Here is a 22,237-nt window from a genome sequence, read left to right on the forward strand (position 1 = left end):
TGGCCCCGGAGGGCATCCTGCCTCGTTGGACATGTGTCTCTTCCTCCTCCTCCTCTCTCCTACCAGGCACCCACGTGGAGTCAGTGCCCTCATCACCCCCTCCCTCTTCATCGCTGTAGCAAACCTGGCAGTATGCTGCAGCTTGTGGAACATGACTGCCAGATTGCTGTCCTTCTTGAGCATCTCCTCTCTCTGCGCTCACGCTACTGCCTTCCTCTAGCTGAGTGTCATCATCAGAGCCCACAAAACACTGGGCATCCTCCTGGAGCATGTATCCAACACTGTGCTCAAAGAGTTCAGGAGACTCCTCAGGAGGACGTGGTGGGTCTAGGGAAGGAGTCACTGATGATGACATTGAGAGGAGGAAAGACGATGCGTTGGCAGCTGCTTTGCTAGTACCCTGAGACTGGGTGAGAGAGGATGAGGAGGATGAAGAGGGCTTGGTCATCCACTCTACCAAGTCGTTGGCATGTTGCGGTTCAACATGTCCAGCTGCCGAAAAGAAGGACAAGCGTGTCCCATGGCCACGTGCTGATGACAATGCACCGCGTCCACGACCAGCACTGTTGTCTCTAGACACAGAGCCTGCTTGCCCTCTTTTATCGGCTCGCGCCTGTCTGCCTCTCCTTGCTGGCCTTCCAGACATGGTAATGGCCTGAAGGGAGCTGGGTAAAACAGCAGTGTAATGGAGTCACACAACACCCACTAAGCCCTGCAGATGGCTCTATTAGAGAACAGCAATAAACGGTAGATACAGGTGTATATTGTGCTGGAGTCACACAACACCCACTAACTCCTGCAGATGCCTTTATTATAGAACACCAGAGATAAAGGGGTATATTCAGATGTATACTGTGCTGTGCTGGAGGCACACACAACTTCCAATAACTCCTGCAGATGGCAAGTAGGCTCAAATAGAGAAGAGCTATGTAGGTGGATATAGCGGTGTGTACTGGGTACAGAGCACGCAGACAGCACGCACAAGCTCCTAACACTACTGACTGCAAGCTCTATTATAAAAGATAGATCACTAGCTATATAGGTGAGGTGAATATAGCGGTGTATACTTTGGTCAGGGCAAGCAGACAACAACCACTACAGAAGAGCAAGATCGAAAATCGGCCGATAACGATCGGTGTGTACTGTGTTGAAGGTACACAGAAGACCCACTAACTGCTTCAGACGCCAACACACTACACTAGGCCGCCGCGCTGGCGGCCTTATATAGTGTGGGGCATGTACTACACAGCCTGAGCTATGATTGGCCACAGGCATCCTGCCTGTGGCCAATCATGGCTCTCCTCGCTGCTGGCGCTGTGATTGGCCAAGCATGCAGGGTCACAGTGCATGCTTGGCCAATCATGAGCCAGCAATGCACTGCGATGACGCAGTGCATTGTGGGCCGTGATCGCCACACGAATTTGGCGCGAACAGCCCATAACGTTCAGAATTCGCCGAACGGGCGAACAGCCGATGTTCGAGTCGAACGTATGTTCGACTCGAACACGAAGCTCATCCCTACTAGTGATTAGCAGACTGTACCTCACTCAACCCTATATACTGTACTACTCTATACCATACCAGTCCTTAAAAGGACCTTTGTGGAACTAGTAGCTAGTGACTAGCAGACTGTACCTCAGTCCCTATACTGATAAAGGACTGCTGCAGAATAGGGCAGCAGTCAGCAGTAGTGCACCTCAACCCTATATATTGTGGACCGATACCAGTCCTTAAGGACCTTTGTGGAACTAGTAGCTAGGGATTAGCAGACTGTACCTCACTTAACCCTATATACTGTACTACTCTATACCATACCAGTCCTTAAAAGGACCTTTGTGGAACTAGTAGCTAGTGATTAGCAGACTTTACCTCACTCAACCCTATATACTGTACTACTCTATACCATACCAGTCCTTAAAAGGACCTTTGTGGAACTAGTAGCTAGGGATTAGCAGACTGTACCTCAGTCCCTATACTGATAAAGGACTGCTGCAGAATAGGGCAGCAGTCAAGTATAATATTCTTTCTATATTTGGAAGAAAGAATATTATACGTGTACAACCCTATATACTGTCCTACTCCTATACCATACCAGTCCTGAAAAGGACCTTTGTGGACCTAATAGTAACAGCTAATGATTAAACTGACTGTCCCTCCCTGCTATACACAGCGTCCTGTCCCTCTCTACACTGACAAAAGACAGGCTGCTGCAACAATCACTTGCACAGCAGTGCACTCAACCCTATATCCTGTACTACACCTACACCATACCAGTCCTTAAAAGGACTTTTGTGGACCTAATAGCTAGTGATTTGTGTCACTGCAGTCTCTCCCTGCTCCACACAGCAACCTCTCCCTATAGTGACAGAAGAAAGAATGTAAAATGGCCGCCGGATCGGGTATATTTATAAGTTAGGGGGAATGTCCAATTGTCCATGTGCTGAAATGTCTCAATTGGCTGTCCTGTACCCCATGATGGATGTGTCATCATGGGTCAAAGTTCTTTCACACTGTAAACACATAAGTCCGCCGGGCGAACAGCGGCAATAGTCCGCCGATCAGGCTAATCGCGAACAGGCAAAATTTGCCGCGAACCGACCGCCGGGCGAACAGTTCGGCCATCCCTAGTTGACTGTACTCAAAGGGGTTGCTCATCTCTCTAATGGGGACTAGTTTTGGATCAACAATGGTTCCTAAATAGAATCCTGCATTCCTCGGTGGACAATAGAAAAAGCATGATTTTTGTATAAACCAAAAAACTCTTTTCTTGGAGTCCATTGAGAGACACACGTACTGCTTGCTACAGCTGAAGCATGGTTGGAGTTGTTCCTAAGGCTAGTTTTTTGTGCCTACAGTCCATTCCTCTTGTAGGCAGCAGTATAACCCATGGCTCCTAAACAGAATCCCTCAATGGACTCCAAGAAAGGTATTTACAGTAAGTGCAAAAATACCATTATTGTGTAGCTAGTTAGTAAATGGTTATATAAGTTATAATGTATATAATTTGTCTTTGCTAGGAAGAGATTCCCTCTTAGTTGAACACACTAAGTTGAACAATACAAAATAACTATAATAGTAAGTAAAATAACATTTCTGCTATCTTTTTTATTCTTTCCTTCTTTTCTTTTAGCATACAGAGCTGGTAGGCAATGATTATCATATGGGCTGGAAGCTAACTGCAGTAATTAGATAGCTCTAGTCAAAGTGGACCTAGCATAGACCTAGCATTAAAAATGCACATGACTGCATTTTTTATTTTTTTCCAATTTTTTACTAATATGAGCATACCTTTCTTGCCATGGATAAAAATGCTGCTTTAAGGTCCAACCTTTAAACCTTTGTTAGTCTCCATTGGCAGTATTGTATGCTGTTGTACATACCTATTCTCAAGTCTTCTAGCTGGTCGCATGAAGTTGCAAGGTTCTTTTCCTCTTCAACCCTTCTCCAGGGTGGGCATGTTTTGATGGTTCAGAGGGTGGAAAGTGGTCATGGGTAAGCTTTAAAGACAACGTGTCACCTTGCCCATTCAGGACAGGATATGTGTAAAGCCCACCCCTTGATCACTTTGCATTCACCTCTCTCAAACTATCTAGCTGTTCCTTCCTCCATTGCAGCCCCACCAAAATGCCAGGTGTTGGCTGGTGTTGCAACTTAAAAAGAGTACCATCCCTTCCTGTGACAGTGCTTCAGACTAGCAATTGGCCACTAGGTCCAAACAATGCATCATTGGGAGGAAGTCTGTAGGCAGGGCCAATGAAACAATGGTACATGTTGTATCCCTAAGTACCACTAACAGGCCTTTAGCCTAACCTCTGCATTAATGGGAGTACCCACTTCCTGTGGGAGCATCTAAAGTATTAATTCAACATTATATGCACAGTACCTTCACAAGGCACCTCCCGCTTCCTTCCAGGCTGAACCAGTACCAGGTCTAGGAATAGGTCACTAACCAAAAACAGAGACGAGTCGAGTCAGTTTTCAATGCTTTACTTTCATTACATTAGAGTATACATCTCACAAAATCCAATTGCCGATTGTCAGCATCTTGCCCATTTCAGGCATCCTTTTTCCTGTCCCCCAGTACCAGTCCTATCTAGGGTATCAAGACTTCTCCAGGTATCCCTCAGATGGGGAAAACTTCTTTCTCAAATGGCTACATCTCTGAAAGAAGGGCCCCATGTAGTCCCATGGGGGCCACCTCCAGAGTCTACTTCCTGTCTTCTCAGACTCTCCACCCAAACTCTCTTCTCTCAAACTCACCCTGCAATTTATATCCTAGAAAGGGTGCCATCTAGTGGCCAAACCTCAAACTAAAACTATCCCAACACCCCCTTATAGGTCAAATGTTCTCCCATGCCCAGAAGGAAGGGAGATTTTCAGTTGCTGCCACAGAAGCAGTGGGGCAGCATTGGAGAGATGAGTGTAAAATACGGTAGTCAGGAGATTTTTTTTACAGACCCATCACCTCAATCAGAACGGCTAAAAAAAGTTAGCTAATGAGCAAATATGGCTGTAACGCATATCACATATAGAAACAACGATTTTAAAACATTAACACACTTTGATTTTTTACATTAAGCTGATTTTGTACAGGATTTCTACAAAATATTAACAGGATTTAATAGGTTCTCTTTTCTTTGCGCATTCACAGGTTGACGCATAATATATTATAAAGACAAATAAGATAATAAAAAGCTACAAATAAAAATTAGGACTCTAAAGGGAGAAAAGGGTGCATAGTCAGTATAGTGGTTTCATAATCTTCAGGTTTCAGGACCATAGTACTGCAAAAAAAAAATCAGAATGGGGTTAGGGATCTTTATACATGCAGATAAATGATGCGCATTGGTTCCAGCAGTGTTGAAAAAAACATGGAAAGGTTACTGACAGAGAACAATCAATATTTAAACAATATAAACAACATGTAAACATTAACAATACTCATAACAAGTAATCTGCCTGGCTTTACAATTAAAAGGACAAAACAACATCACAAATGTGAGCATGACTGACCTGAAAGACCTGGGGCAACCTGGGACAGAAGAAATGGACAAGGTGTGATTGGCCAGTTGGAGGTGTTTGAAGAAGATCATTAAACAGAATCTTGCATAGTCACTGTATACACTGCACAAATCTACCATAGTCCTTGTACCCAGAAAATACTCCTAATTATTGTGCCGCAATTAACAGTCTCACAGACACACATAAACCTCAGGACAAAGGATCATTGTTTTTTTAAAAAGTAAATGTTACCATTACAAAGGATTTTCTGTACATAAAAAGATTTGCCTTTGTCTGACTGGGCCTACCTTAAAGAGGAAGTAAACCCTGATGCGCCGTAGACAGCGGTGGCTGTCTTCAGGTAAATATTATTTCTTGGACCTACAGGTAAGCCTTAATCTAGGCTTACCTGTAGGTCAAAGTGGTTTGTAAGGGTTTACAACCACTTTAAAAAGAACTTAAAACCAACAACTGTTGAAACTATGAACACTTTGGTCTTGACTATGCAATGTACAGCATAATGTATAGAGAGCAAGACTCAGGGGTAAATAACAAACAAAACAACATATATAGTGCAGCAGTCAGGAAGAGCCCATGTTCACGTGAGAGCTCCTCTTGCATAAGAGACCCCACCTTACATGAGAGTCCTCAGAGTCCCTAGCATTCCCCTATACATCCAGGTTCCCAGAGTCCCCCTTATATCAGAGTCTTCCCTTATACCACGGTCCCCCCTTACATCAGAGTCTCACCCAACATCAGAAAGAAACAAGGGGGGGGGGCGCCTCTAAGTGTAGTATTAAAACAGTATAATTTACAGCAATATATTATACTCTTTTAATACTACACTTAGAGGTGCCTCCTCTCCCCTTGCTTCTTTTATATGTTTTTCAGAGTTGCCTCTTTTTCAATCACCCCCTTACCGTGGTTCAACTTTGTTTTTACCTAAAGACTGACTAATCAAATGTACATTATTACAAACTAAGGGCATTGCCTCCTGGAGCGCCAGATACCAAATTTACCTTCACCCAGCATCAGAGTGCCCCATTACACCTGAATCTGCAGCATTACTCCTTACACCAGGGTTTGCAGAGTCCCCCCGTTACATCACAATCCTCCCTTACATCAGAGTCCCCATTGTTACTTCTTACATCAGAGTCCTCAACATTCCCCCTACATAATTGTCTCTAGAGTCCCCACTTACAAAAGAAACCCCAGCCTTCCCCCATACAGTACATCAGGGTCCCTGGATCCCCCCCACATGAGAGTCCCCAGAGTTCTCCCTTACTTCAGAGTACACAGTGTTCCCCGTTAGCATCTTGGGTCCCCCTCACCTCAGACTCCCATTCCCAGCGTGGAGGAAGCTGGGAAGTGGAGCACTACTTAGGTGGAGAAGATCGGGAGTAGGAAGTTCCATCCTCCTCCTTTGAATGTTGGGGCCTGGGCAAGCAAGTCATTGGTTGCTAGGATAGCAGGTGGCCCTGGCAAACAATAACCTTGACAGCAGCAAGACTGGGGAGTGTAAACTGCCTTGAGATCACAATGTGGAGCCAGCCAAGGTATTTTCACCGACAATATCACTTATCCACTGACTTTTAAGGATGGGGGAAATCAGGCTGTTTTTTTACAAACTGTTCTTCAAAATACAGATGACTGTAATGTGTTTTTTTCCCATTATGACCACCATGACATCATTTTGCATTGGCACAGAGAGTATAACACAAATTCTCCAAACAGATCTCAATTTAAACAAACGCCCATACAATAGAATGCTCATTATTTTTAAGCAGGCTGTTGTAGAAGCCGCAGTAGCAGAAACGATCTAAGCAGAAATTCAAAGTGAACCTGACACAAAACTGAGCATATAATGAAAACATGCAAGCAACATTTTATACAAACTTTTTATATCCAGCTAAAAATAAAATAGTTGGGCTAAAAAATACATTCTGAATGATTCCTGGTGACAATGGAAGACTCAACCATTCTTTGGGATTTAAAGACTAAAAACTATGGCTGTAGGATAAGGCAGAGGGGATGCATGTCTATTTTTCCATGGTAGCTTCAATCATTACATCTATATCCTCATCGGTGAATAGAGGAATCCCAACATTTTGTCCCAATTTGACCATCTAAAGATATGGGCAACCTTTAGGTTCCTTTTTTTTCAGAGGGTAAAAAAACACATGTTAATTAGGTCAGCGTTCATTAGTGGTGACCTCTATGTATGTCCTCTAGTCCCTTTGGTGAACATCAGCATTCTGCATCCACGATGAAACTATCCCATCAGTTAGATCCTATAGAATATAATGGAGGGGAGAGTTCAGCTGACAGGAGGTGGGGGGCTCTGCACATCCCTTATTTTGGATTTCCGGAGATTCTCCCTCACTTTCAGGAACTCATGGACGACAGGAGCAGGCTGTTCACTCTTGGTCGATTCCTGCTGCCTCTGCAATGTAAGAAACCAGAGAGGAAACTAACTATTATAATAATTGTTTGTACAGTTAAAGATTCCCGATCTTAGGAGGGCTGCAATGCCTTAACCATTCAGTCTGGGACTGGGTCAATTACATTTGGATACTTTATGTTCAGCCTTACTAGGAGTTCCTAGCATTAAAGTGGTAGTAAACCCCCTTTTTCATCTCTTACCTACAGGTAAGCCTGTAATAAGGTTTACCTGTAGGTACTGTGAATATCTCCTAAACTTTCACTGTTTAGGAGATATTCAGAGTGCATGCAGCCAGCGACGTCACCGGCGCATGTGCTCTGAAGGTCCGGCATACAGTGGCAGATCTTCAGAGGCTGTGCTGTAAACGCCAGCTTCCACGCACATGCATTGGAGTGAAGTCATGTAGCTGGAGACCGCAAATCTGGAAGAAAGACCGGGTGATGATAGAAGCGGTGACAGCGCGACGTGGAGGGCTTCATTTTTAGGTACCGTATATACTCGAGTATAGGCCGACCCGAGTATAAGCCGAGGCCCCCAATTTACCCCCAAAAAACTGGGAAACCTATTGACTCGTGTATAAGCCGAGGGTGAGATATGCCTGTCCATCCCTGTGTGTGTGTCCATCCATCCATCCATCCCTGTGTGTGTGTGTGTCCATCCATCCCTGTGTGTGTGTGTGTCCATCCATCCATCCATCCCTGTGTGTGTGTGTGTCCATCCATCCATCCATCCCTGTGTGTGTGTGTGTCCATCCATCCATCCATCCCTGTGTGTGTGTCCATCCATCCATCCATCCATCCCTGTGTGTGTGTGTGTGTCCATCCATCCATCCATCCCTGTGTGTGTGTGTGTGTGTGTGTGTGTGTGTGTGTGTGTGTGTGGCCTTGTGTGTCCAGCCTACCTGTGTCCCGAGCCTCCGTCCGGTCCCGAGCCTCCGTCCGGTCCCGTCCCGTCCCGAGCCTCCGTCCGGTCCCGTCCCGTCCCGAGCCTCCGTCCGGTCCCGTCCCGTGACTCCGTCCGGTCCCGTCCCGTCCCGAGCCGAGCCTCCGTCCGGTCCCGTCCCAGGATCACCGCTCTTCGTCGGCGCCCATTCCCCTGTTCAAATGCCGCACCTCCCTGTCTGTGATAGGCGGAACACAATTTCCCAGCAGCCTGTGTTCCGCCTATCACGGACATCGTCTCATCCTCGTCCGTAGTACGAGGATGAGACGATGTCCGTGATAGGCGGAACACAGGCTGCTGGGAAATTCAGTGTTCCGCCTATCACAGGCGAAGGCGGAGCCGGAGGCGCGGCTTTTGAATTATAGAATGGCCGCTGTCTGTCTGCTCGACACGCTGATCGAGCAGGCAGACAGCGATGACTCGAGTATAAGCCGAGGGGGGCACTTTCAGCCTCAAAAAAGAGGCTGAAAATCTCGGCTTATACTCGAGTATATACGGTAAGTCTCTTATAGTGTGAAAACAGTCATTTTAAGACCCCTGTAATAGACCAATGATATCTCCCTTGCACTGCTTCTTAACAAATTGATTGCAGACCGTACTCTATTTGCTCCTTCTATGGCAAGCAGCCAGGATCTGACAGCCATGAACCTGGAAGTGTTCAGAGCAAATCGTTTCACTACTCCAAGCATTAGTCAGGCTTGGAATTGTATGTAAAAATGTTTATCCCCAAGTAATATTCTGGGGTAAATTTAGGAGATTAACATAATCTCTAAATTCCAGATACTGTTAAGCCTCATACACACGATCGAATTGTTAGCCAACAAAACTGTGGAATTTTGTCCGAAGGGCGTTGGCCCAAACTTGCATACACACAGCCACATAATTGTTGGCCAACAATTATGAATGTAGTGACGTACTACATTGTTTTTCAGCTCTTTAGCGCCACCCTTTGGGCTCCTTCTGCTAATTTTGTGTTAGTAAAAGCTTGGAAAGTGTTGATTCGCACTTTTAATTTTGCGCTTTTCAGTTAATTTCTGAACGGCCATTTGTCAACCAGACATGTTGCAGAATCAGAGGAGATAACGTGTTTTGACATTATTTGACATTATTTTTTTGGTTGAATAATGATTTGATTTAGTATATTTTCTATATTTTTGGATGCACAGAATTTTTGGTTAAGTTCTATTGGCAGATGGCATGTCTAATTTTATTTGTTTTCTTTTTTTAATGCACAATAAAAAAAATTGTGGAGAATAATACTTGGCTATGTCTTTTACTTCAAATGATATTTTGGGAGTAGGCAGTTACATTTAAAAAAATATAATGTAAAATTGACAAGGGACACAACATAGTAGTATCTTTGATTTTAAAAACTACGGGATAATGGTGTTGTGGTAACATAAATAAAAAAAAAGCATAATAATATTATTCTTGATATCACCAGAAAAAAAGCCTTTGAAAATTCATTTGCAATAACTCCATCGATATCACCAGCAAAGCAGCTCCATTATTATCCCATTAAAGAAGAAGAGAATGTGCGCTGCATTTCGATATTTCATAATTTGCCACGTCACAAATATCAATTCTCCATTATGAAAGCTAGTTTACAAGACCGACCACTTCTGGTTCGTCCTTGCTTCCGAGCATGCGTGTTTGTACTTTGGAATTTTGTCCAACGGACTTGTGTACACACGATCGGAAAATCTGCCAACAGTTTGTTGGCGGAAAGTTTGAAAACCTGCTAGCCAACATTTGTTGCTGTAAAACCCACCAACAATTGTCCGATGGAGCATACACACAATCGGACTTTCTCCCAACAACCTGTCATCACACATTTCCCCTTGGAAAATCCGATCATGTGTACGAGGCTTAAGGTTTGGTGAAGCATACTTCCCACTGTTGCCAAACTCAGGAACTGCTTGTAATGCTAAGGATTCTGTTTAGGGCAACTTGTTGATAAGCAGAGAAATATGCTAAAAAGCAGTGAATTGAAGCTTTCTTTATAAAGACGGAAGTAAATACTTTCCCTTTTGTTGCCCACCCTGCTTGGATTATTGAGAAATCACTCACTGAGGTCCCTTCTGCCAGAAACTGACACTTCCAGGCAGGGGCGTAACTAGAAATCACAGGGCCCCATAGCAAAATGTTGTATGGGGCCCCCCTGCAAACAGCCCCCCCCCCCAGTAAATTCATTCATCAGTAACCGTAACCAGTAAAATCATTCTACCGTGACCAGTAAAATCATTCATCAGTGACCGTGACCAGTGCAGGACATTAATACAATTACAGTGACCAGTGCAGGACATTAATTCATCAGTGCCCGTGACCAGTAAATTTATTCATCAGTGACTGTGACCAGTAAAATCATTCCACAGTGGCCAGTAAAATCATTCATCAGTGACCGTGACCAGTAAAATCATTCATCAGTGACCAGTAAATTTATTCATCAGTGACTGTGACCAGTAAAATCATTCCACAGTGACCAGTAAAATCATTCCACAGTGACCAGTAAAATCATTCATCAGTGACCGTGACCAGTAAAATCATTCGACCGTGACCAGTAAAATCATTCGACCGTGACCAGTAAAATCATTCATCAGTGACCATGACCAGTAAAATCATTCATCAGTGACCGTGACCAGTAAAATCATTCATCAGTGACCATGACCAGTAAAATCATTCATCAGTGACCGTGACCAGTAAATTCATTCAATAGTGACCGTGACCAGTAAAATCATTCATCAGTGACCGTGACCAGTAAAATCATTCATCAGTGACCGTGACCAGTAAAATCATTCATCAGTGACCGTGACCAGTAAATTCATTCATCAGTGACCGTGACCAGTAAAATCATTCGACCGTGACCAGTAAAATCATTCATCAGTGACCGTGACCAGTGCAGGACATGAATACGATTACTGTGACCAGTGCTGTGCAGGACATTAATACAATTACTGTGACCAGTGCAGGACATTAATACAATTACAGTGACCAGTGCAGGACATTAATTCATCAGTGCCCGTGACCAGTAAATTTATTCATCCGTGACCAGTAAAATCATTCATCAGTGACCAGTAAAATCATTCATCAGTGACCATGACCAGTAAAATCATTCATCAGTGACCGTGACCAGTAAATTCATTCATCAGTGACCGTGACCAGTAAAATCATTCATCAGTGACCGTGACCAGTAAAATCATTCATCAGTGACCGTGACCAGTAAAATCATTCATCAGTGACCAGTAAAATCATTCATCAGTGACCGTGACCAGTAAATTCATTCATCAGTGACCGTGACCAGTAAAATCATTCATCAGTGACCGTGACCAGTAAATTCATTCATCAGTGACCGTGACCAGTAAAATCATTCATCAGTGACCGTGACCAGTAAAATCATTCATCAGTGACCAGTAAAATCATTCATCAGTGACCGTGACCAGTAAAATCATTCGACCGTGACCAGTAAAATCATTCATCAGTGACCGTGACCAGTGCAGGACATGAATACGATTACTGTGACCAGTGCTGTGCAGGACATGAATACAATTACAGTGACCAGTGCAGGACATTAATTCATCAGTGCCCGTGACCAGTAAATTTATTCATCAGTGACCGTGACCAGTAAAATCATTCCACAGTGACCAGTAAAATCATTCATCAGTGACCGTGACCAGTAAAATCATTCATCAGTGACCAGTAAATTTATTCATCAGTGACTGTGACCACTAAAATCATTCCACAGTGACCAGTAAAATCATTCATCAGTGACCGTGACCAGTAAAATCATTCGACCGTGACCAGTAAAATCATTCGACCGTGACCAGTAAAATCATTCATCAGTGACCGTGACCAGTAAATTCATTCATCAGTGACCGTGACCAGTTAATTCATTCATCAGTGACTGTAACCAGTAAAATCATTCATCAGTGACCATGACCAGTAAAATCATTCGACCGTGACCAGTAAAATCATTCATCTGTGACCAGTAAAATCATTCATCAGTGACCGTAACCAGTAAAATCATTCGACCGTGACCAGTGCAGGACATTAATACAATTACAGTGACCAGTGCAGGACATTAATACAATTACAGTGACCAGTGCAGGACATTCACCCCCCTCCCCCCCGCCATGCTGCATATTATAAAAATCAGTTAAACTCACAGACAGTTCAAAATGTTTAGACTGCAGTCTGGCCCCATCATTGCATCAGCTTAATTTAGCTTGTACAGTACCTCTGTCTGATTGCAATGAATGGTCTGCAAATTTTGCAAGTGAGGGTGAGTCTGGTTCCTCCTCGGCGGTGCTGCCTGGTTCCTGTGTATGCAGGCTGCAGTAGCTCTGCATTGACACTCCGCCCATCGAGCCTCCGGCCGAGTGACGTCACGACGCTGGGAGGGGGCTGACGCCGGTGTTCTGGGCAGGACAGAAGCTTGCCAATGCATTGCCGAGCCCCGGACCGCTCGGCAGCGGCCCCCATTCGGCAGCAGTTCCACTAGGCTTCGGGCCCCATAGCGACTGCGGGCCCCATAGCGACCGCGTGGGTTGCTATGGCGGTAGTTCCGCCACTGCTTCCAGGAGCAGCAGGATAGACAAACAATTCCCATTTAAAAAGAGAAGTCAACAGCTGTTATATTTTTTTTTTAGAACCTAAGAAAGAATACTCTCCATTTACCTCCTCTCGTCGCAGCTGCCACTTCTGCAGCTCTTTCTGTAGGGGGCAGTGTGGCACTTTGGTGTCTTGACTTTCCTGTTGCTGATTCCGCCTCTTCTCCAAAACACGCAATAGTTCAGGCTTACTGTGCAAGACAAGGCCTCTGCAAGAAGAGACAATAAAGTAAATAAAATATGAAAAAAACGCAAACAGCAAAATGACTTCTAGGTTGGATTCCAAGGAGTTTGGAGCTTTTGGGTTGTGTTTATGTTCAAACTTTAACACAAACTCCTTAACATTCTAAATGGCAATGCCCTGGCTGCTCAGGGGCACTTCAAGTGACACTGTCTGTCATATTGGGGAACTGGAGAAAATGCAGAAAAGAGTAACCAAACTGATAAGAGGCATGGAGGAGCTCAGCTATGATGAAAGATTAGAGGAACTAAATGTATTCTCTCGAGAAGAGGAGATTAAGGGGGGATATGATCAACATGTACAAATACATAAGGGGTCTATATAGTAGACTTGGTGTTGAGTTATTCACTTTCAGGTCATCACAGAGGACAAATGGACACTTTACGTCTAGAGGAAAAAAGATGTAATCTCCAAATACGGAAAGGTTTCTTCACAGTAAGAGCTGTGAAAATGTGGAATAGACTCCCTGCAGAGGTGGATCTGGCCAGATCAATAGATTGCTTTAATAAAGGCCTGAATTATTTCCTAAATGTACATAATATAACTGGGTACTAACATTTATAGGTAAAGTTGATCCAGGGAAAATCCGATTGCCTCTCTGGAATAGGGAAGGGGTTGCTGGGGTTTTTCACCTTCCTCTGGATCAACTGTGGGTATAGGATTGTGTATGTGGGATTGTATGATTTTTTTTTTTTGGTTGAACTTGACGGACTTGTGTCTGGTGAAACCAAGGGGCAGTGCTCAGAGGTGGGTATGGGGTTGAGCTAAGGTCTCATGTACACTGCTGCTGCTAAACGGACGTTCAGAGGCAGTTGGACACTTTTTTCAACTGCCCCTGAACTCATTCAATGTTGGGGTAACTCAGAAGGGGGGGGGGGGGGACCTGCACCTATTGCTTGATAAAAAAATAAAAGCGCTGGATATAGTAGACCCATTTCGTCCTAATATTTGCTATGTAAAGTTCTTAAATGGTAAGAATGAACTGTAGTAATACATGTAGGTGCACAAGCTATCCATTTTTTACATACAAGGCTTAAAAAAGCAAAAATTAATTCTAAAAATCCAGAACGTCCTTGCATGGTACGAATCCTCAGACCACAAAAGCCTAGAATCAATACATACTTCTTATAGGTGACCAGTAGTTCCCGGTGCAGTTCCTGGTGAGTACGAGATGACTTCAAGGAGTTGTCAGGTTTATATGGAGTGATAACTTTGGGAAGTATGGTGATGGAGTCACATGATCCTTCTTTTGCGGCAGCTTAAAAAAAAAAAAAAAAGCAGAGGTCAACAAAACCTGCTCTCAGCTTACTATGAAGATTGCTAAGATAATTGAGTTACCCTATAAAGGATATGCATCCCAATAATCTCTTGGTACTCTCTCTGGGTATCCTAGCATAGTCACTTCCAAGTGCTGAGGGCCCTGCCCTGGCCTGCATTCTGACCATTTTTTGTTACTAAACCCCGACATGTGAGAGTCTACAAGCTCCTGTTTTTTTTAAGGTTTTTTTTGTCTCCCTTTTCCATCAAGAGGGAATGGGGTGTTGGTGACTACTACATAATATTGTGGTTCTCCTTTAATTTTGTGGAACCGAGCAGAAGTTGGTTGTAATTGTTTACTAGAGTTGTCTTATATACTTTATTTTTTATGTACCGTCAAGCCAGGGAATGCCCAGAGGCTCTGTTCTGGATGCCCTACTTTTCCTATAAACAAAATAATAACATTTATAAAAAAAAATCTTATTAGATTTTTAGTATTCTAGCTGCATTGTCAATTTTATGTGCGTCATTCGTAAGCTCTCTGTAAACGCCACATCTGACATGACTTTTTGCTGTTCTCTATGTGGACATTTTTGTTCTCCTGTTTTTGCTTTGAGCTATTGGTCTCCAGTGATTAAAGCGTCAAACACATGAGATCAGTTTGTGATATTAATACATATGTATCTATACTGATTAAACAGTTGTATATTTTAAATAACTGTTTAATATTAATGTATGTATAATCATGATTTCTATATCAACCTTATAGATTTCTCGTAGCTATATGTAAGTTTTTCAGCCCTTTCCTTTGTTTCCCTGAAGAAGACCCTTACTCCATATGTTGAAACGCATTGGATTTCATCTGTCTGTCTGACAGTTGGTCTGGGTTTCTTCTATTGTTTCATGTTTCAATCTCATGTGTATTTCAGTGTCATCATGTGTTTTAGCTTCTTTTTGATATGATGTTAACTATTCATAATAAAGTTTACATTTTTTTACTAAATATTCTCTTGAGTGTTCATGGTCCCGTTTTTTGAGGAAAACTTTCTTTTACACTCTGTATAGCCCTGATGAAGAGATATTTGGCCCCTGAAATGTATTGGCTGTTCTTTGTTTTCTTGCTGTTATCAGCTGAATGAGTTAATGCGGGTGAGTTATGGAAGGTGAAGTGTTGGATATAGGTAATGGAGTTGGTGCTAGTATATATATTTTTTCTCAATATTTTTTGGACCATCAAGGCTTGAAGAATATATCAGAAATCATGAGGCAAATATGTTATATTTTTCCATAAGTCTAACATACCTTTCTTAAGCACTGGTAGAGTGGCTCTAATACCAAAAGGCATCCGCAACGTGGACAAGACTTGACATTTAGCCCACATCCACAACTCCTGGGACATCCTGCAAAGAGAACAGATTTAAAGAGCAACTCCAGTTTTGTTGAGAAGAAAACATTCCCCTTTGGGTGATCTATGTACATTGCAAGGATTTTAACAAACTTTGTTGCAGATTCCTACCAGAGGCATAACAAGAACCTTCAGGGCCCCGATGCAAGAAACCATAATGGGCCCCCCTGACCTCCGGACAGGGCCCTTTCCTCCAAGCCCAGTGGTGGAACAACAGGTCCCGGTCGCAAGTTGGTGGCTGCATATAGAGGAACCGATTTCTCCATTTCCCCCCACCCCCCTCTCCTCCTCTCCCTCCCGCAGGCATTCAGTGGCACCATGGTGACCTCAGCAACTCCTATACTTCCGCCACATATTCCAACCTTTTGTTATTCTGAAGAAATAGCTGTTTGTCTGTATCCATGTGCAAAATTTATGTTTGTGGGAGTTATTTTTAAATTATCAATAAGCTACTGTATTTGCAGGGTTCTAATGAGGAAAGTGCTCCCTTAGGCCGCGTACACACGCGCGGACTGTTGGCCCAACCTTGTCCGCTGAACAGTGTTTGGGCGGACAGTCCGCTCGTGTGTGGGCTTTCAGCGGACAGTTTCAGCGGACAGTTGGACGGACAAGGTTTTACGGAAATTCCGAAAAACTGTCCGCTGAAACCTTGTTTCAACGAACAGTCCGCCCGTGTGTAGGCTTGTTCGTCAAACTAAGTTCCGCGCATGCTCAGAAAGGATTTTCAAGCCGAAAGTTATAATGCAGTGTATAGGACGTCGTATTTTGCGTCCCGTCGTACGTGCCGTTCACGTCATCGCGCACGGTTTCAGCAAACTGTTCGTTCGTCGTGTGTGGCCATGTCCGTCCATGCTAAGTTTGAGCGGACTGTTCGCTCAAACTGTTGGACGGACAAAGTTGGGCCAACAGTCCGCGCGTGTGTACGCGGCCTAAGACATGATTTTCCTTTGGGAGTATCTCACCAAAAAATGAAATTTTTATTGTAGAGGATGCCCAAAATCTAACTTCTGGGAAAATCAGTCAATCCAATCACACAAGCTGGAATGACATTTCTGGGGGGTGTTCTGTATACCATCTGTGTACAGAAGGCCTCCAGGTAGCCATATTGCATTGCATTTTATATAAATTTACAGAGCTGTAGATTGGAAAAGGAAAGGTCATTTTAAATAACATTCAATTACAATATGACTCAAGTCGCACATGTATACCCTATATTATATTATTATGTGCTATGTGGGCCCCACAAAAGTGGGAAAACAGCCTCTAAACCCATAGCCAGCATTTGGACATTGTTTCATAGTTAGTAAGGTTGAATAAAGACACCAGTCCATCCAGTTCAACCTGAGTGAGTGTCTACAATTGTCCCTATCCCTGTACATTACACACTCACATCAGTCCCTACCCTCAAGGAGCCCACAATCCAAGGTCCCCATTTATATACGAAGGCCAGCATACCCTACCAGCATATCTTTGGTTTGTGGGAGGAAACCGGAGTACCCAGAGGAAACCCACGCAGGCACAGGGAGAACATGCTCCAGGCTCCAGGCAGGTAGTGTCGTGGTTGGGATTTGAACCAGCAACCCTTCTTACTGCTAGGTGAGAGTGCTACCCACTACTCCACTGTGCCACCTGCAACATCTATCTGTCCGATCCTTGTGCCAAAGGCAGTCCGTGTCAGGACCATTTCATTATTAGTTTTCGACAGCAGCCCTGATGAAGGGGAAGTCTTTGTTCCCCCGAAACCTGTGGGCCTCATTTTATTGTTGTGACTCAAAATAAAATGTTTTAAAAACTGCATCTACTGGACACTGGGCGCTCATATACTTTCACTTCTTAAGCATATGAGGAGTCTACCACAATGCCGTACCCTGAGGTAGCAGCTCAGGCCCCAACAGGACCCACCAATGTCTTTTTCCCCCAAGCCGGGCAAAATGAATTTATTGTTTTTGCAGAAACTGTTCACCTTTAACCACTGGAAGAGTTACCACCCCCCCCCCCCAGCCACAAGGACCATTGTCCAGCCAAGTTGGGTGACCATCAACTTGTGCCTAAAGATTAGTTACACCCCTGATTCAGGGCCAGATTAACATAGGGGCTATTGGAGCTGCAGCTCCAGGCCCCTTTCTCAAGATAGGCCCATATGCCCCAAAAAAAAAAAAAAAAAAAAGATTGACTTCGAGGATTGTAGCTCGGCGATCAGGAGTCACAGAGACCCCATATTTGGGGGGTAGGTAGCTAAATACCCACTCCAACACTGGTTAAAATATGGGGCTGCTATCATCTATGGTTCCGGAGATACGGGGCTCCTTGCGCTGCCTGTCAGTAGCTACATACAGAGCGGTCAGTATAAATACAAGCTGGAACACTCTGCAGCAGACTGAGAGGATGAACTCACAGAGCTTATAATAATTATTTGTATATTACTTATGATAATTAACCCCTTGCCACCCGGGCCATTCTGAGACTTCTCTCCTACATGTAAAAATCATCATTTTTTTATGCTAGAAAATTACTTAGAAACCTCAAGAATTATATATTGTTTTAGCCGACACCCTATGGAATAAAATGGTGGTCTTTGCAACTTTTTATGTTACACGATATTTGCGCAGCAATTTTTCAAACTTTTTTTTGGAAAGAAACTGTTTCATTCATAAAAAAAACACTAAAGTTAGCATGATTTTTTGTTGTGTACTAAGCGATGCTTTACATTTTTTTACAGGTTACATGTTTAGAGTTACAGAGGAGGTCTAGTGCTAGAATTATTGCTCTCGCTCTAACGATCATAGCGTATGTAACCTGTGTGTATATGACTCTGATACTAACCAGTGCCTACCCAGGGACTGACTAGTATCTCTCCCCAGCCTGTCCCCACACACCCTCTCACCTGCTGACATGTGAATGGGGCAATCACTTCCGCAGTGTTATTGTGTTCTGCCAGTGAATACAATGATTAGTGTTGCTAACTATAGCTGGCAGCACTGATTGTTTTGGGGAAAACCTGACAGGCTGGTTGTACTCAAGTCGGTTAATAGGTTGACTTGTGTAAAACCAGCTAGCCCATACATGGATCGACTATGGCTGGTCTCTGCTTAATTGGTATAATTTCAATCCATGTATGGCCCGCTTAACCACTACGCAGTCCCTAAACATCCTTCCACAAACCTTTACATTTTTCCTTCCCAGATTACTTCATCCTCCTCTCCTATACATAGTGCCCACTGTCATACTCTCCACACTTCTCTCCTATACATAGTGCCCACTGTCATACCCTCCACACTTCTCTCCTATACATAGTGCCCACTGTCATACCTCCAACACTTCTCTCCTATACATAACGCCAGCTGTCATGCCCTCCACACTCCTCTCCTGTACATACTACTCACTGTCATACCCTCCACACTCCTCTCCTATACATAGTGCCCACTGTCATACCTCCAACACTTCTCTCCTATACATAGTGCCCACTGTCATACCCTCCACACTCCTCTCCTGTACATACTACTCACTGTCATACCCTCCAAACTCCTCTCCTATACATAGTGCCCACTGTCATACCTCCAACACTTCTCTCCTGTACATACTACTCACTGTCATACCCTCCACACTCCTCTCCTATACATAGTGCCCAATGTCATACCCTCTACACTCCTCTGCTGTGCATACTGCCCACTGTCATACCCCTCACACTCCTCTCCTGTACATAGTGCCTTCTGCCATACCCTCCACACTCCTCTCCTGTACATAGTGCCCACTGTAGGACCCTCCAGATTCCTCTCCCTCACCTGCACATACTTCCCACTTTTATACCATCCATACTCCTCCCCTATGCCTCTTACCCACAAAAACTGTTCTTTAAAATTATGCTGAATATCCTCAATGTTACCAGCTCTAGAATGGGCACACTTTTGTCAGTTCAACTAAAGGAAATATCACAGTCCTCATATTTGTTCTGCCCCATTATTAGTACTTATTTAATTTTGTAATTAATATTGTGATATATAGAGGAACACGGGGTATGTCAGCTACTCTAAATATAGCACCTATAGAAAAAAAGTGTCCCTGAAATTATTTTTCAAATGTTGACAACTATGCACTTAGGCACTGCCCAAGGGCCACAGGGTAAGTAGGGGCCCCATGAGAGGCTCCTGTGATATTAAAGCAGTAGTAAACTTTTCTAAAATTACTACTTTTTAGAGGCCCTGGGGTAGGTTATGCCATGATGTACAAGTATGCCCAGCATATTAGCACATTAGGGCATACTTAAATTGTCAGATTGAGCCCTCCAGTGCTGTGCTGTGATCAATCCGGCGGGGCCCGGGCACTTCCATCTTCACCCGGTCTTCCTTCTGGGTTCTGTGCCTTCGGTCACTTGCCTTGGCCAGGCTGTGTTGATGTCACTCCTACACATGCTCATGTGCATCCTCTTTCTCTCATCCCCCCTTTCTCTCTCATCCTCCCTCCCTTACCCCTCACACCTCTTTCATCCCCTTTCTCTCTCTCTGTCTTTCTCTCGCTCTCTCATCCTCCCTCTCTCTCTTTAATTGAATTTGTTATAACAAAAAATAGTTAGCATTTTTATTTATTTATTGTTTATAAAAGACTCCACCAAAATCCTCAGCACCAGGCCCATGATGTTCTTAATCTGGCACTGCCCTGATTGGAGGTCTTTATTAACCACTTGCTCCCTGGAAGAGTTATCCCCCTTCATGACCAGGCCATTTTTACGATGTGGCACTGCATTACTTTAACTAACAATTGCATTGTCGTGCGAGACTGTACCCAAATAAAATAGATTTTCTTTTTTCCCACAAATAGAACTTTATTTTGGTGGTATTTGATAACCTCTTGGATTTTTATTTTTTGCTATATAAAAAATATTGTAAAAAATACTTTCTGCTATAAAACATATCCCAAAAAAATGTGAAAAAATAATTTCTTCATCAATTTAGGCCAATATGTATTCTGCTAGATATTTTTGGTAAAAAAAAAAAAAAATACCACCAAGTGTATATTGTTTGGTTTGCACAAAAGTTATAGAGTCTACAAACTATGGGATATTTTTATTTATTTATATTCACTAGTAACAAATCGGAAACTAACTGACACTTTTCGGGGACCAGCGACACGAATACAGTGGTCAGTGCTAAAAAATATACACTGTCACTGTACTAAAGACACTGGCTGGGAAGGGGTTAACATCAGGGGCAATCAAAGAGTTAACTGTGTGCCTAGCTTGTGCTTTCTCACTGTGGGGGGTGTACTTTGACTAGGGGAAGGCAAAGATCCATGTTCCTGCTTTGCAAGGATCAATACCTTCCCCTCTGACAGAACGGTAATCTGCCTTGTTTACATACAGATTACCGATTGCCATTCTGCCTGTGTAATGTCTAATCGGTGGGTGCCGACAGACATCAAGTGTGTGTGATCAGGGGGCTCAGACACTCTAATGGTAAATTTAGTCCTGAAACCAGAACCCTCTATCTGTCAAAATAGAAGATATAATCATTATTTATCACACACAGGGGGAGGGTTGAGATTTACATTTATTCGGAGCAGCTGGTCACGACTCACGTGTGCTGTGAGCAGCTGGTCAAGACCAAGACTCACAAGTGCTGTGAGCAGCTGGTCAAGACCAAGACTCACATGTGCTGTGAGCAGATGGTCAGGACCAAGACTCACAAGTGCTGTGAGCAGTTGGTCAAGAGCAAGACTCACATGTGCTGTGAGCAGCTGGTCAGGACCGAGACTCACAAGTGCTTTGAGCAGCTGGTCAAGAGCAAGACTCACGTGTGCTGTGAGCAGCTGGTCAAGATCAAGACTGACAAGTGCTTTGAGCAGCAGGTCAGGACCGAGACTCACGTGTGCTGTGAGCAGCTGGTCAAGACTGAGACTCACATGTGCTGTGAGCAGCAGGTCAGGACCGAAACTCCCGTGTGCTGTGAGCAGCTGGTCAAGATTAAGACTCACAAGTGCTGTGAGCAGCTGGTCATGACCAAGACTTACATTTGCTGTGAGCAGCTGGCCAAGACCAAGACTCACATGTGCTGTGAGCAGCTGGTCAGGACCGAGACTCACGTGTGCTGTGAGCAGCTGGTCAAGACCGAGACTCACAAGTGCTTTGAGCAGCTGGTCAAGACTGAGACTCACATGTGCTGTGAGCAGCTGGTTAAGACTGAGACTCACATGTGCTGTGAGCAGAAGGTCAGGACCGAGACTCACATGTGCTGTGTGCAGCTGGTCAAGACAGACTCACAAGTGCTGTGAGCAGCTGGTCATGACCGAGACTCACATTTGCTGTGAGCAGCTGGCCAAGAGCAAGACTCACGTGTGCTATGAGCAGC

At 43.9% G+C, this 22,237-nt stretch overlaps 1 protein-coding gene across 1 annotated transcript in view; it reads right to left on the reverse strand.

Moving 5' to 3' along the window:
* Positions 1-3,971: 3,971 nt before the first annotated feature.
* Positions 3,972-22,237, reverse strand: part of LOC143980661 (actin-associated protein FAM107A-like) — a 35,929-nt gene continuing 17,663 nt past the window's right edge. The window contains exons 3-6 of the mRNA XM_077479019.1: positions 15,794-15,891; positions 14,357-14,492; positions 13,061-13,202; positions 3,972-7,444 (exon numbers count right to left, since the gene is read on the reverse strand). Of these exons, the coding sequence (XP_077335145.1) occupies positions 7,319-7,444; positions 13,061-13,202; positions 14,357-14,492; positions 15,794-15,891 (502 nt within the window). The 3' untranslated portion in view covers positions 3,972-7,318. The remainder of the gene's footprint in view (positions 7,445-13,060; positions 13,203-14,356; positions 14,493-15,793; positions 15,892-22,237) is intronic.

Source organism: Lithobates pipiens, unplaced genomic scaffold (genome assembly GCF_037356315.1).
Source record: "Lithobates pipiens isolate NorthernLeopardFrog02 unplaced genomic scaffold, aLitPip1_a1.2 Scaffold_1, whole genome shotgun sequence".
NCBI lineage: Eukaryota > Metazoa > Chordata > Amphibia > Anura > Ranidae > Lithobates > Lithobates pipiens.